General features: G+C 42.2%; 1 protein-coding gene across 4 annotated transcripts in view; it reads left to right on the forward strand.

Moving 5' to 3' along the window:
- CLUAP1 (clusterin associated protein 1) overlaps positions 1–16629 on the forward strand; it is a 54385-nt gene that overhangs the window by 20182 nt on the left and 17574 nt on the right. For all 4 annotated transcript variants that reach the window (XR_014557743.1, XM_083711140.1, XM_083711138.1 and 1 more), the window contains exons 6-8: positions 4470–4553; positions 8202–8335; positions 11034–11175. Coding sequence is in view for 3 of the 4 variants with exons in the window: in XM_083711140.1 (XP_083567266.1) it covers positions 4470–4553; positions 8202–8335; positions 11034–11175 (360 nt within the window). In the remaining variant the exon portion in view is untranslated. The remainder of the gene's footprint in view (positions 1–4469; positions 4554–8201; positions 8336–11033; positions 11176–16629) is intronic.

Genomic DNA, 16629 nt, shown 5'->3' on the forward strand with positions numbered 1-16629 from the left:
AGAATGATTTCAGTTTGCACACTTAAGACGAACTGCCTCAACCATACTAAAACATCATACTTCTTTTAAGACAAGGACTTCATCTTCCTAATCTCTAGGCCGATAATGCTTCATCACATTATTGTAAATACAGCAATCTTGCAACTTACGTGCTTTATGTTGCAGGCTTACTATACTCTTAAAGTGCTCCTTTTTCTTTCTCCTCCCCCTCCCCCCTTCTTCTTTTTCTTCTTCTTGGCATCTGATAGTTTCTGAACTGAGAGAGAGTCAGAAATGAATCATTATTTATATAGTAGATAATAGCTGCTTGCTCCTATGCAGAAACTACCACTGACACAGGGTTAAAGCATGGAGAAAGCATGCTTGAGACTGCCATTTCTAATCACAGGACCTAAAGCTATGTTCCTTCCACTGTTCTCCTCGGCCAAGATGTAAAAAGAGATAAATTGGCTTAATTTTTGAATCTTTTCCCTTCAACTTTTGGGGGACTTCTTTGATGTTGTATCCTTCCTTTGCTTGCAGTGTGATTCAACACTGGCAGTATTAATAACACCTGCTAATAGCATCTCTGTGAGATTGTGTACATGTTAATTGTTTTAAAATGATTTTCCTCCTTTGCTCATCAACGTTAATTTTACACTCTGCTCCCCTGATTTCTAATTAGCAGTTGTTTCACAACATCATGGTCCTAGTAAACAGTAAGCAACAATTTTTGCAAGTTCTTCCTTTCTGTTAATCAATTTAATATTCATAAGATATATCTTTCAATTATAATATTCATAATTGTTCCCATCTCATAGCTGTTCTCCAGTTGTCATTCTCCCTTGTGTCTGATCTTGCAAGTCAGACCATATGTTCTTAAACTCCCCACACCAACTTTCTTCTTTAGGATGTTAAACTACAAAAAGAAAGCTATGGTGTACTGTAAGACAAATCCAATGCACATTTTTGCAGAAGTAAATTTTCATTCAGCAGAGGTTATTCCCAGGTAGGTTTGTGCATAGGACAACAGCTTTACAGCCTGTTCTTTTGCAGGCTTTCTCAAAAGTAAATCCTATCCCTTCGGTGCCACTTACTTTTAAGTTTGTATATATAGCATTGCAGCCTTAGATTCTGCTAGTATCCACAACTGCTGCATGAAGGGAGGCTGAGTTTTAAACATATTTTCTTAAATGTTATTCACTTATCAAGTTTTGATTTACGATCATATTTCTAGGGTAGCTTCATTGTACTGTCATTTCTGTAATCTCCACAGAGGGTTCCGTCAAGACTTAATCACTACTATTTCCCCCCTTGATCTGACTGCCTGTGTGCATTTCATGCTGAGAAAGATGTTCTCATTGTCCTGTGCTCCCTTGGTAGTGCTCAAGGGATATAGAACATTCCATATTTTAAAAGGGCATTCTGTCCACTTGTGGGCTGCTTAGCCCAATCAAAATGCAGAGACTGTAATCTCAGGCTAGTTATACTGGAATAGCATGTCCTGGCTGTAGCGATAAGTATTCCATCTCTTGCTGTCTTGGACTAAATGTGTCCATTCACATGCCATTTTATTTTTCTCTGTGAAACTGTGAACACTTGCCAAGGGAAAACAGTTTTGTTTATGCTGTCACTTCCCAGTCGCCTCCAAGGTGGCTTGCAACTAGGAATGAGGTTAAATTCCATTCAGTTTGCATCTAAAGGTGAACGTATTAAAATGTACACTTCCCAAAACAATACAAGAACCGAAACGTAGTCATTCTTTGCACTTCTCCAAATATTGCAATGCGGTTCTCCAGCCAAGTAATGTATACAAAAATACATATACTTGGAGTAAAGTGTACATGTGTCTATGTATCTATTTGTGAAATTAACATACAAAAGTGCACTACATTAGGGGAAATTGCTTTAGAAAAACATGTATATTGGGGAAAATGCATACAAAAAGGTGTCTATTGGGAGAAATTCACACAAAAATTCTGATGAACACAACACATACGCAGGAAGCTGCCTTATCCCAAACCAAATCACTGTTTCACTTTGTGCGGTATTGTCCACATTGACTGGCCATGATTCTTCCCAGCCTTATGCAGAGGTACCAGTTAATGGAACCTGGGACTTTTTGCATGGAAAGCCTGTGTTCTGCTGCTGAGCTGTGGACACATCCAAAAAAACACTATAGTTCCTTGATAGTCATTCAAGGGACATAGGAAATAATATTGTCAGACACATTGGCACATTTAGCTCACTACTACCCAGACAGACTTTCAGTGGGTCTCCAGAGTTTCAGACATCAGATGGAATAGCTCAGTTGGTAGAACATGAGACTCTTAATCTCAGAGTTGTGGGTTCGAACCCCACATTTGGCAAAAGATTCCTGCATTACAGGAGGTTGGACTAGATGACCCTTGTGGTCCCTTCCAACTCTACAATTGATTCCTCCCATGCCCTATCTGGAAATGATAGGGATTGAACCTGGGACCTTTTGTATGCAAAGCATGTGATCTTATCCCTGAGCTTAAGCCACCCTACCACAGTGGCTATCTGTTGTTTTGTGCATCTGGGGAAAAGTTTTAAAATTGCACTCCATGTTGTGTATTAAAAGTGCAATATGCATTATTTAATAATAGTTCCTGTGTCTGCTTGAAATGCCAGTTTGTCTGAAACTTGCCACCTCTTCGCATTGTAATATGAACTGCACTTATAAATACTTTTGTGTTGTTTCAAGGAGTTTTGCAAGACAACCTGATGTAGGAAAAGTCCTGTTGTTTGTAAATGCAGAGCTGTTATCTGCTTCTTCCTTCTCCCTGCTGGCCACAAAATAGATTTCTCTCCCTGCGTTCAGCACATTTCCTTCTTGTGTGCTGGTAGTTCTTTCTAAGAATCCTTGGGTATTTTACGTGAAATGATTGAGTACATTAGTGCAGACTCCTGGCTGCGGGGGTGGGGGTGGGGAATCCTGCATTTCCTGTCATTGCAGTCTACATTTCTTCCTTGGCCAAATCACTTGCTGAAATTGAATGAGGCACTGAGGCTTTTGGATGCCATATGTGCAACCAAGTTTGACCGCTTGTGATGAGTAATGGGCTGTAGTCATTGCTTTGACAAATAGCAAAGAAAAGTTGGCTTTGAAGTTTAGACCTGCCAGAGTTGGAGGAGAGCTGCTTCTCAGGACACAAGGTTTAGACTTGAGTACATTCAAGATCTAGCAGCTAGAGGTTGCAACTTTAATAGCTTAAAGATGTGCCTGATTTAATTGGAAGCATTTTTGAATATATATAATTGTTTTAATACAAATACTTATAAAAGCTGCAGAAGGGAATGAGAGACACTGACTGGCCTGAGGACACCTAGTGAGCTTCACAGTTGGTCTTCTATGTCCTCATCTGACACTCCAACCACTGTACCACCACCAGGTCTCTTCTAAGATTCTGCTTGCTCAGGCCAGTGTGGCATCTTCTGGGGAAAAAAGTACACGTTAGGCTTCATTAGTCTTGCTTTTACACCTATCCAAATTTAGTTGAAGGATTAGTCAGCTAGAACTTCATCAATTCAATTATTTAATTAGATTGTAGCCGTATTAAAGAATATATAAGGAAAGCCCTGCTGGACCAGAATAAAGGTCCATCTAGTCTAGCATCCCCCTTTCCACAGTGATTAATCAAAAGCCTCTAGGAACTCTCAAGCAGGGAATGAAGGCAACATTCCTTCCCTGCTATTGCCTCTTATCTGTTGGTATTCAAAGGTGAATTGCCCCTGGATTGTGAAGTTCTGTTTTAGCTATCCTAGCCAAAATAGACCTCTCTCCTCCATGACGCTTCAGGTTGCGTTTTTTTGGGTTACGGATGCGCCGAAACCTGGAAGCACTGGAACGGAGAAGCGCTAAATCACACTTTGTGCATGCGCAGAAGCGCCGGATTGCAACCCGCACATGCGGTGCTGCAGGTTGCAAAAGCTGCGGGCTGCGAACGTGCTTCCCACACAGGTCACATTCGCAACTGAGCGTCCACTGTACCAAGAACAAACTTAGTTGGTCTCTAAGGTGCTACTGGACAATTTTTATATATATATATTTTCCGACTTCGTCAGACCAACACGGCTACCTACCTGAATCTATTAAAAAGGAGTTAATGATAAGAAGACTACTGATCTACAGGCTGTTGTCTGGGGAGGGAAGGGAGCTAAGAGGAACTCTCAGCATCCAGTCAACATTTTGTCATAAATACCCTTAATTTTAATGAAACTTGCTGCTTAGTTGGCAGCTTTAATGGCTGCCAAGTCAGAAAACATTTTAACACTGGACCTTTGTTAACCTTCTTAATGGGCTCCAGTTCTGTGAAGGCCTTTAAGCTGTTGGTGCATAAATATTAGACTACACTCCATTTGTTATGCAAATCACTTTGCCAAAGCGGTTCAGCTGCCTGCCATTCAATGAATATTAATGAGAGACTCAAACCTGGAACTATTTCTTGTGGGTTTTTGTCTTTCAGGAAATAAGAACAGAAGCAATTGCCAGACCTCTGGAGATAAATGAGACTGAAAAGGTGATGAGAGTTGCCATCAAAGACATTTTGGTAAGGAAGGTGGTCTTTTTAAAAAAATGTTTTATTCTGTGGCTTTATTTTGAATCGGTTATCTTGTTCAATACTATCTTACTCAGTTTTCATGTTCTTTTTTTTATTCCTAAAACCTCTTTAGATTCTGTGTGCCACAGATCAGAACCTATGGCAAATGTGTGGCTTGGAGGGTGTTTTGGAGCAGGGAAGGAGTGCATCAGCCTTTCCATACCTGCTTCTTCCAGTTCATCCTTCCTTCCCACAGTTTCCCCTTTAAAATGTTTTAAAATCTGCTAGAGTCTGTTACATGCGTTTTATGTAATGTGTGGTTAGGTAAAGGTAAAGGGACCCCTGACCATTAGGTCCAGTCGCAGATGACTCTGGGGTTGCGGTGCTCATCTCGCTTTATTGGCCGAGGGAGCCAGCATACAGCTTCTGGGTCATGTGGCCAGCATGACTAAGCTGCTTCTGGTGAACTGGAGCAGCACACGGAAACGCTGTTTACCTTCCCGCCGGAAATACTTGCACTTTGATGTGCTTTCAAACTGCTAGGTTGGCAGGAACAGGGACCAAGCAACGGGAGCTTACCCCGTCGCGGGGATTTGAACCGCCGACCTTCTGATCGGCAAGTCCTAGGCTCTGGTTTAACCCACAGCGCCACCCACATCCCACGTGTGGTTAGCCCCCAGTAATCTTTGCAACATCCCTGTGAAAATAGGCTAGCATATTCTTCTACCCATATTTTACAGGTGTTGACCTTTGGCTGAATGACAATAGCTTGCCTAAAGCCACCTAGTGGACTATACATGTATAACTAGGAAGAGAGGCCCTGTTTCATGACTATAACTTGAAATATATTGTAATAAAAATTTGATATGTACATCAGAAGAGCCCTGCTGGATCAGGCCAGTGACCCACCTAGTCCAGCATCCAGTTCTCACAGTGGTCCACTAGGTGCCTGTGGGAACCTGCAAACTGGACCTGAGCAGAACTGCTCTCTCTCTCTCTCTCTCTCTCTCTCTCTCTCTCTCTCTCTGTTCTTCCACCCCAGAACCACCCCGCCATAAAGCACAGTTTCAAGAAACCACTCTGGCCCCATTTTTCAGAGTTCCCTGGGAAGAGGGATTGGCTGTTAAACCACTCTGCTTTAATTATAGCTCTGTGCAGACAATGGGGTCTCCAAACAACTCTCAGCACTCTTAACAACTACAGTCCTTAGGATTCTTTAGGGGAAGTCGTAACTGCTTGAAGTAGTATGATACTGCTTCAAATGCGTAGTGCAGATGGGGCCCTGCTTTCATAGCTGCCTGAACTAGTGAGTCCAATCAATAGTAGCCATCTGCTAGAGCAATCCCAATTGGTGCTTAAATGTCAAAATATTCCTTCTTTGCCAATTAATAATTCTGAAAGAGCAAGGTTTTCAAGGTCATCAGTACTTTGATTCTGTGCAGCACATTTTTGTATTTCCTTTCTCCCCTTCCCTCCCTGTTTTCTTGATTTCCTTTCATCCTTTTGATTACATTTGGGTTTGTGTGGGAGAGAAATGGCTATAAGTGAGGCTTTTTAACAAGGCCCAAGCGGTCTGCATGTTCCCTTACACGCAGCACTTCTGAATGAAGATTTATCCTAAGCAGCTATAAACATTGGCAGAGGATTAAAACCTGCAAACAGTTGTTCCTTTGCTTTTGTATTTGCAGACAGCACTCCCCAGAGCTGATCTTTCCTATTTTCCTTCTCAGGTATCCACCAGGGAGCTCTTGCTTCTTTGTATGTTTGGTAGAAAGCACATTATTAATCTGATAACAGGGTTGCACTTGGACAATGATGTCAATTTAATGTAAAAGTAATTATAAAATTTCCTTAAGCATTTTTGTTGATAGTACTGGGGTACAACTAGGCAGCGGTGAGATCAGGTTCCCTACAGCTCCTTGGTTAAGCTGAATGGTTAGTACTGCTGTGTTTTAGCAGCTGCATCAGTATAAAGTAGCCTGTGCATTGTTAAAAATGGAGTTTTTCCCATGTTGGGATCATTTAGGACCCAAGTACCTTGGATTTGTACCATCAACAATTTGCCTTGCTCACTTTAATGGGGCTCTAATTGATCCCAGCGGCCTCCACCTCAGATTAAAAATGCACGCAGAGAATCGGGAGTTTGAGACAGAACCATCAAGCCTCTTTACGGTACATAAAGCATGACTTGGTACAGATAACAGAAAGAACTTGGGTCTGGGTATTCTCTTTGATTATAAAAGTCCTGGCTGCACAACAGGTTTCTGAATCATGGTGTTACTAGTTGGTCAGCTTTTAGGGATGGAGCAGGGGTGAGGAACCTCCCAGATGTTGCTGGCCTCCAGCTCCCACTATCCCCAGCCAGCATAGCAAGTGTGCAGGAATGATGGGGTTGTCGTCCAAAAACATCAGGAGGACCACAAGTCCCCCATCCCTAGTGCAAAGACTCCAAACCAGGTGTCAGCCTGCACTTGGAAACAGGCATCAAGAGAGTCACAAGCAGACAAGGACCCGGTACAAAACAGGTGCATGATTGGATAGCCAGATGATTCTGGGAAGCTCACAAGGAAGGGATGAAGGTTACAACCCTCCTTATTAATTGCCTCCAGCATTTGGTATTCAGAGGTATACTGCCTCTGAACATATGAAGGTTCTGGTTTGCTAATATGCTTAGAACCAAAGAGCTGTGGAATGTTTATTTGTGTGCAGTTCGAAGCAAGCAGAAGTGGACTCTGCCTTCCTCCTAAATGGGACTGGTCCTGCTCTGAAATATTCCACATCCAAGTCTGGCATGTTCCTTTGAATTATCCTGGCTATCACTTCTAGATTCTTAAGGCATTTGTGTGCTAGCCCAAACTTTTCTCAAAATTACTCATCCTTATCCTAGTAAGTTCTTGTCCTGTTTGTGAGTTGTAGCACGCTGTCTCTCTCTCTCTCTCTCTCTCTCTCTCTCTCTCTCTCTCTCTCTCACACACACACACACACACACACGCAACCCAAAAACAAAAACCCTCCAGCACGACTTGGAAAAAGTCAGAAGAGCAGATGCATAAAATTTCCCCTTCTCATGACAAGAAAAATGAGAACAACTGCAGAATAAACTATGCAAACAGTTCCTGTTCTCATTGTTTATATGCATTTATATTGGTGCAGAACGTGTGCTGCTTTGGTGTATAATTTTTGTTTATAATTGTTTTACATTTTAATCCCACCTATCCTTCAAGCATCTGCTTTGCATTCAGAAGATCCCAAGTAGGACTGGGAATGTCCCCTGCCTCAAAACCCAGAGAGCCACTGCCAATCAGTGTAGACATTATTGGGCCAGAATGACCAATGGTCTAACTCAGTATAAGGTAGCTTCCTAGGTGATATGCATGTTTTTCCACCTCTACCCCTACCTCACTGCTGTATTTCATGTTCACAACAATTCTATGAGGTAGGTGAAGAGAGGGAGAGTAGCTGTGACTTACCCAATGAGCTTAGTGGCTGAGTGGAGATTTGAACACGGATCTCCCTGGTCCTAGTCCAGTGGTTTTTAGCACACACAGTCATAAATATAACCATCAGAAAATGTGGCCAGAACAGAGCTAGGAACTAAAAATGTCATCTGTTGATTCCGTCAGCAACTGTCACTCATCTTTGCAGTATCTCTTTCAGGAGCAGGTCCAGAAAACCAAAGACATGCTGAGCAACGTGGCATCAGATGAAACCAGTTTGGAGGCCAAGATTGAAAAGAGGAAATTGGAGCTGGAAAGAAACCGCAAGCGGTTACAGACCCTTCAAAGTGTTCGGTAACTACTGGCGTACTGTTTGTCCCATGAGAAATGAATATGCAGAGTGTTAATGTGCATGCTTAATGCCTAGTGCAGTGGAGAGTGAAGAGCCTGCAATGAGCCTAAGAAACTCTCTTGTCCAAGAAGTGCTATAAGTATTGAGGCCCCAAACACAAGCAGAGGCTCTTACTTGTAAGTAAGAAACAGATATTTATTCGGGCAAGCAGTGGAACAGGGTCAGCAGCAGACACAGGGTGCAAGAGGCACGATTCAGGAGCAGCGCAGGAAGTTCAAAAGTGACAAAGATGTCTCGACAAGTTTCCATGTCCTTCCCACAAAGTTTTTAAAGAAGAGGCATGGTGCACTCACTATCAAGATTCTTTTGCCTTGTGGGAATGTTGGCACTGCAAACACACATTCCGTCAGAGTAGATGGGTTCTGCTACCATGTGGTTCTAGGTAACAAGACTGCACCCTGCTCTTGTTCAGTCACTGCTGCCTCCTCTTTCGCTTCCTTCCCTTGGCTGAACAGATCTTTTTCCATCTTCCACTGAGGCTCTCTGTTCTAAGTGGGGAAAGCCAGCATCCCTGCTCTCGCATCCAAAGTGGCTGATGTTTGGGCAGAAAGAGGAGATCTACTCCAGCCCAGTTTTCCCCCATTCAGTCTTCTCCTCTGTTTCCTCTTCCTCCTCCTGCATTAGAGCCTGCCAATCCAAGGTCATTCCCGACAGCACTCTCTGCAGTAGAATTACTTGCTACAGTGGTGCCTCGCTAGACGAAAAGAATTCGTTCCGCGATTCTCTTTGTCTAGCGGTTTTTTCGTCTTGCGAAGCAAGTCCATTGACAGCTTAGCGGATTAGCGCTACAGCTGTCAAGCTGCTTCCAGCGATCAGCTGTTAAGCGGCTTATCAGCGGAACAGCTGATAAGCGGCTTAGCGGCTTAAGAAAAGGGCGAAAAAAGCGAAAAAAACCCGCGGGGGGATGCAAGATTTTTTTCGTCTTGCGAAGCAACCCCATAGGGAAATTCGTTTTGCAAAGCGCCTCCAAAACGGAAAACCCTTTCGTCTAGCGGGTTTTTCATCTTGCGAGGCGTTCGTCTTGCGGGGCACCACTGTACCTGCTAATGTACACTCTCTAATTGCAATTATGTAATTATCCATTTTTCCAGTCATTTGACCTTTTGAAAACTGCTCAACATTTTCCTACTCTGAGCATCACTTGATAATTGTGTTTTAAAAAATGATTTGTTTTAAAAATGCACAAAAACAAAGTTGTTAAAATGAGATTGAATCTGTGACATTTGACTCTTTGTTTTTAAAAGAAACGGGTTCATATTGGAGAGGTCAGTCTGTAGTGACCATATAGCTGATTTTAGTTTTTTAAAAATTGTGATCCTGCATGGCATATCCCAGATGCATATATAAGAGTGAAAAATCATAAAGAAATGGGGGAAAGGTGTTTGTTTTTGCTTGGTGCCTTTTTTCTGGGACTTTGAGTATTTGTGTGCTTTTGTGTTTTTGACTGTGACTTCATCAAATGCAGCTGCAGACTCATGGGCTAGATATTTAAATCATAAAATGAAAGCTGGTTTATAATGTGTTATAGTCAAGGATCTGTTGGACTTTATGCAGGCCAATAAACCTTTCCTATCAGGCTTCTTTGAACTATGGATCATTAAAAGACAAGTGAGCCAGTTTCTCCTTTAAAAACTTTATGCATGTTAGGATACCTTGAAGATTGCCTCCTCTCATACCATCCTGCCTACTTCCTAAGAACAGAAGGAGAGAACCTTCTCCTTGGCCCATTTAGGATGGAATCACAGTTGGGTGAGATAAGAGAGCAGGCCTATTTAGTGGTTGTACTCAGATTCTCTCACTGTCTGCCCTCTCCTGCTTTGACCAGATTTATTAGCTTTACCATACATGCAACATCCCAGATGTTAGCTAGCCAAGAATCTACAGAAGGAAGGGTGATACTGTTCCAATTCTGCCAGATTATCATTCTGGCTGCAGTTAACAAATAAGCTGTCATTTCTAAATCATCTTCTGGTATACTGCCCTTTAGATAAGGAAATAATATTACCTTTGGATCTCTTGGGACATCATAACCTAGAAGTTTTTATTTCTGATAATACTAGATTCCAAAATATCTGGATTTTTGTATATCACCACATAATGTGGAATATATTTGCTTCAAGTGTTTTACGTATGCAACAATCACCTGTAGTCTCTGGGTATATTTTGTTCAATCTCACTGGAGCCAAAAATCAATGAATTTATATTTAAAAAAAATTAAAGTGAAGCAAGATTTTTTCCCCCAAATCCATACTCATTTATCTTCTAGAATTATTATCAGCATGCTTTGTTGCCACTTAACTAGATATTTATGCCCAGATGGTTCAAAAGCAATCAAATCTTACTTAAGACTCCCTTGACATAGTTTTCAGATGTAATTAGGACCTTAAATTTTGTTGGCTCTCTTAATGAAGCATGAATCCATAATAATGGATTAACTGTATTTTTTCTTGGAAGATATTGGAAAAAGAGTAGTTGAGCATATTCTAGAATTGGTTTAACCTGATAGAATGTTTTAAATGTTCCCAGAAAATATTTAGGAGCTGGGTGGGAGGTAAGGTAGTGCTTGAAATCCCTCAGTTCAGCTAAAAAAACAAAACTCACAGATTCTCCCATGTTCCTTTTTTCTTGTGTCCCCATCAGCCCAGCTTTTATGGATGAATATGAGAAGATTGAGGAGGAACTGCAGAAACAATATAGCTGTTACCTGGAAAAATTCCGTAACCTTACATATCTGGAACAGCAACTGGATGACCAGCACCGAATGGAGCAGGAGAGATTTGAGGTGAGGGTTCTCAAATATTACATGAACTCCTTTAGTCTTTATTTCTACTCCACATGCTTCTGTATGCATTTCTGCAGTTTTGTCTGTATTTATCCTCAAGTGTGCACCAACCCAGGTTCCAATACAAGCTTGCTTTCTTGTTTTCTGTCACTATTTTGGGGGCTTGACCCATTTGCTTATGGTAGAATCCGACTGCTGTTACCCATCTGCCCAGGGTTGCTCTTTTTGAAATGAGGTATATAAAGACCAAGAAAAATAAAACATAATTATAAATAAATAAATTTAAAACTCTGGGTGAAGACAGATGTAATTTTAAAAAGTCAAGTGGGTTGTTCAGTCATGCGCTTAACACAGTTTCCTCCTGCCTATGTAATTTGCATGAAAGGTATACATGGCAGTGCCTTGAATACTAGTTGAGTCATCTTGCTTCCTTGCTTCAGATGGTCTGCCCAGAATGGTCATGTATTTTGATTGACTTGTCTGTCATTTATTTATTTATTTTATTTTAATAATAACTTCAAACATTGGTTTTAAAATTTGAGAAATGCTCGGGGGACACAAGTGTGTGTGTGGTTATAATGGGTTAATGACTTTGTATGCATGAGCCAATAGGCACTGTTCACAGGTAGCTCTTCCCCATTCAGGGTCTGCAACATTGAAAACCTGCCCATTGACAGGTGTTGTTGATTTAAGTAGTGTGTCATAACAAAAGAAGAACCATGGACTTAAAAAATCCTCGCCTGTCTCACCCCACTTTCTGAACCACTGCAGATTTATGATTTAGTGCTGTACACAATGGGAGATCAAGGCACAGTTCTAAAAGGGCTGTTTCTCTCTTCCTTTCCTCTTCTTCCTGACTGTCCTTTCATCACGTTTGCCAGGACAATTTGGTGTCAGATAAGCCCTGCCCCTTTGGAATATGTGCCGCTTGCTGGGAGTCAAAGAAAAATAGGACTTGAAATCATAAATAATTGAATTCCAATATTTGCAACACCCATTCATCTAAACAATCAGATGGCTCATTGATCTTTGTATACTGACTTGCCTTCGTTCCAGTTAATATGTCTTTTGCAATTATTGTGCAGAGGAAATGGTATGCTTTGTGCCGCCTTTTCCAGAATTTCACTCAACAGCATGCTAAGACAATGGCAATGACTGTGTGGTTAGGTTAATCTGCTTCCCTGGTTTCTTTGGGTATTGAGGAATGAGCTGGTGGACAAATGAATATTTATCAAGTGAAACTGTGTTCCAGCCTAAAGAGCATCATTGAGTAATTGGCCTGTAATCTCTGGAACACTTGGCAGATGTTCTCTGCTGTTGTTTTACAACTAATGACATCGGGTAGGTTGCGTTTCATAATTGGAAAAGTGATTTAAAGGCTGAAGAAAGGTTTTCACATTTTAATTAGTGCAGCACTGTGGATGCCATGCAGCAGTCTCTTAAAACTACCCCCTCTTCCCTACATCCCCAAAAGACGGAAGGCCTACAAGTCTATGTAATATAGCAGATCTTTGTCCTCAAGATTCCTGCTCTTATACAAGCACTAGCATAGTCCTTGGAGGGAAATATGCATGTCTAACCATGTTGTTGTTAAGAAAAACAAGAATAAAAACAACCTAAAATACAACAAAGGACGCGGCTGGCACTGTGGTCTAAACCACTGAGCCTCTTGGACTTGCCGATCAGAAGGTTGGCGGTTCTAATCCCCACAACAGGGTGAGCTCCCGTTGCTCAGTCCCAGCTCCTGCCAACCTAACAGTTCGAAAGTACGCCAAAAAGTGCAAGTAGATAAATAGGTACCGCTCCTGCGGGAAGGTAAATGGCATTTCCGTGCGCTGCTCTGGTTTCGGTGTTCTGTTGCGCCAAAAGCGGCTTATTCATGCTGGCCACATGACCCGGAAAACTGTCTGCTGACAAACACCAGCTCCCTCGGTCTGTAAAGCAAGATGAGCGCCGCAACCCCAGAGTTGTCTGCGACTGGACTTGACTGTCAGGGGTCCTTTACCTTTTAACCTTTAAAATACAACAATATGCATAAAAGTGCAAATCCAACTCAGTGCCACGCCACTAAAAACATGCAGAGAACTCCAAAGGCCTGGCTGAATAAAAGCAGATAGTGAAGGAGCCTGGCATGCCTCCCTGGGGAGAGCATTTCACAACTGGGGAGCCACTACTCTCATGTCCCATTCTCTTTTTGCTACCCTCCTCACACACAGAGAGAAGGGCATCAGCTGAAGAACACAGGGTGGTGCTGTGCTACCGTATCCATTAGTAGTAAGCCTATCTCTAATAGCTATCTTGGGCCATGGAGCCAAAACAGAGGCAATGAAAATGAGGGTAGTATCTGCATGCTTGGGTGAAGCAAGAAGTAGGTAGAAGTACAAAAAGGAAATATTTCATGAAAACTCAAAAAAAGGCAGTCTAAGGGAGACTGAGGAAGCCCAGTAGCTTCAGGATGTTGAATATCAACTGTAAAAGAAAATTGGAATAATAAGGAATGCCTTGCTTTGGAGGGAGTAAGTAGCTGGAAACCTGATTAGGAGCACTCCCTCTAGGAGAGGGAATACGCTGCGACATCCCCCCCCCCCCCAGATCCCACTTGGTTCTCTGAATCTCCATTTCTGGTGGTGAGGTGGGGGCAGGACACAGGGTTTGCAAGGGGGAGGCTCTGTGGGTTTCCCATAAGCATTTGGCTGGACACTTTTGGAAACAGGCTGCTGGGCCAGAAGACCTTTTGCTCTGGTCCAGCAGGACTCTTCTTATGCTCCTGGGGACAACAGAGGCCCAGAAATGCCAGTCATCTCCCGCATTTCCCTGAAGGCCCCTGACCATCTGCGATGCACGCCGAGCGCTGCCATTCTCCTTCAAGGAGGCAGCAGGAGCTGTAATTTAAATTTCCATGTAGCGCAATCAATCCTGAAATGATTAACTCTCCTTTGTGACGCTTCTATTGAGAATTCATTACAATTAAATTCTTGTGTACAAATTGTTCCTGCAGAAGCTTGGCTTGGGAAAGCTTGCGTGTGCTGCCTATTGGTATCTGAGTTACCATTCATTATGCAATCGTGACATATCTTAACTGCTGAGAAGAGTTTAAATCCCAGTTCGTCATTATGGTCTGCTAGTGAAGCATTCTGATATCAAAGCACCAGCTGGCCTGCGGTCAAGTTAACCGAGACGGAGGAGGGGAAACAAAAACTTGTTAAGCCATGCTACACTCGCAATTATTTTTTATTGTGCTTGATTTTTGAGTGCTTTTACATAGGTGGCCTCTTTCAGTCCTTGTTAAGGCTAACTGATGCTGTAGGTGTGAGCAGCCACCAGCGCTGTCCCCTTAACACCATGTAAAGAGCTTCATTAACTACGGGCCCTGAAATTTGGGGTCCCCTCCAAACCCCTGCTTTCAGTATAAATTACAGACGTACTTCAGAAGTCAAACAGAATCCATTCGACTTCTGAAAAGTTTGTAAACCAAGGTGCAGCTTCCGATTGCGCAGGTGTGCCTTAAACAATAGCAGAATATACAAGAGTAAATTGTGATATTCCTTGCTGGTAAAATATTTTTTTATAAGGCTATGAGAGGCCCCAGCTGCTCTAGTAATTTCTTCATCTGACATAATTTGATAAACTATGTACACTGATAAACTATGTTCACACCATGGACTCATCCACATATTTACATAAAGACCATGCATGGAAACCAACACACCAAATAAACTAATACAACAGAACTGTAATATGCCAGGAGAGTAGCAAATGAGCTTTTATTGAATCATTACAATTTGTACTTTCCCTAGGTCCAGAGAGAGAAGTAAGCAAATAAATATGAGAGCAGTTGAGGCAATTTGTATTACAATATAGGCACGGTTGAGTTAATTGGAGATGTCCCAGATTGGTGGCTTTGTTTTTTGGTCATTGAAAACGGGGGACTCATTGTTTGAAGAGTACTCTGTTAATACACCATGGTCTCTTGAGGGGCCTTTCTTTTCTTTTGCCCTATGTTGTCACTTTGTTTCTTCCTTCCTTAATCTCCCTCCCAGCCATAATTTTGAATTTCAGTCTCTTTGCTATTGATTGTGCATTGTGCTCAAGTGTGAAGATTTTGAGCTCCTGTTAGTAGGAAATTGGCATTTCCCCCTGGACATTGTGCTTATCTGCAAGCTGTTAGGACAAGATACCAGGCAGGATTAATGTCTCCTGCTCTGGAACTGCTGACATAAAGAAGGGACGGTTGAAACTTGAAGTTCCCGTTGATAGCATCATAAGGATGCTGCACGGTCAAGGACTCTTCTTGCGCCATTGTGCCCAGGACCTTAGGGAATGAAAGGCTGCAAGAAACACATAGGTTTAGAGCTGAGATGGGGAACCTGTGGTCCTCCAGAAGTTGCTGTAATAAAACTCCAGCATCCCTTCTGGGATAACATGCTGGCTGGGGTTGGCAGGCATTGGAGTCCAACAATACTTGGAAGGTCACAGAGCTTCTGGCTCACCTGTCTTTCCGAATATAGCCTTGTGAAGATACCCGAGGCACACATCTTTGTTGCTGGGATTCAAGAAGCCTTTGCCCATCCCTTCTTTTTGGTTACTGTGCTCCACCTAGCTCAGGATCTCAGTTTTCATCACAATATTTTAACTGAAGTGTGTACCCCCTCCTTAGAATGAGCAGACATTTTGTGACTTACGTAACATGAAAGGGTGGGAGTTCCAGTGTACAACATTATTAAGAATGAGGAATATAGACGCAGTTTAGACGAAAAACGCAATGCTTTATTTAAGGGCATAAGAAGAACCCCTGCTGGATCAGACCAAAAGGACCATCTAGGTCAGCATCCTATTCTCAGAGTGGCCAGCCAGGTGCCCAAGGGATGCTTGGAAACAGGGCCATTGGTATCAGATGCTCACTGGGTCAGCATTTTCATAATGAAACTGAAAATTCAGTGCAAAGCTGGAGAAGTGGGATTTGCTTCCCATCTTTCCCTCTTATCTACTGCCTCACAGGAACTACAATGAGAGATATGGTGAGATTGGTCATCACTGGGGTGGCAACGTTCTGGGACCGAAGTCAGTGGCTCACATTCCTAAACTTGAAAAAGCAAATGTTAAGGAACTGGCCACTAAGCTTAGATAGATGTATCAGATTTGCCTCAAATTCTTCTTTGCTTAAAAATAAAATACTGGAGGGTGGAGGGTGGAGAAAGGCTTTTAAAATGTTGCTGTCAGGTTCTGAACCAATTCTCTTAAGGTAACACCTAGTCTTCATATTTATTTTAAACATTTTTATTTTGCTCCTCAGCTGAGAAATGCTCCCAGAGAACTAACTGAGTCCTTCAGACATACAATCTAAGAAAAAATATGATGCAATAGGAGCAGACATTAGGGAGGGAAAAGGAGAAAAAGAAACATAGACACAAACACTTAATCTTGTAATGATCACTGAAATGAAACGATTTCAAG

Source organism: Podarcis gaigeae, assembly GCF_964106915.1.
Source record: "Podarcis gaigeae genome assembly, chromosome: 14".
Lineage (NCBI taxonomy): Eukaryota > Metazoa > Chordata > Lepidosauria > Squamata > Lacertidae > Podarcis > Podarcis gaigeae.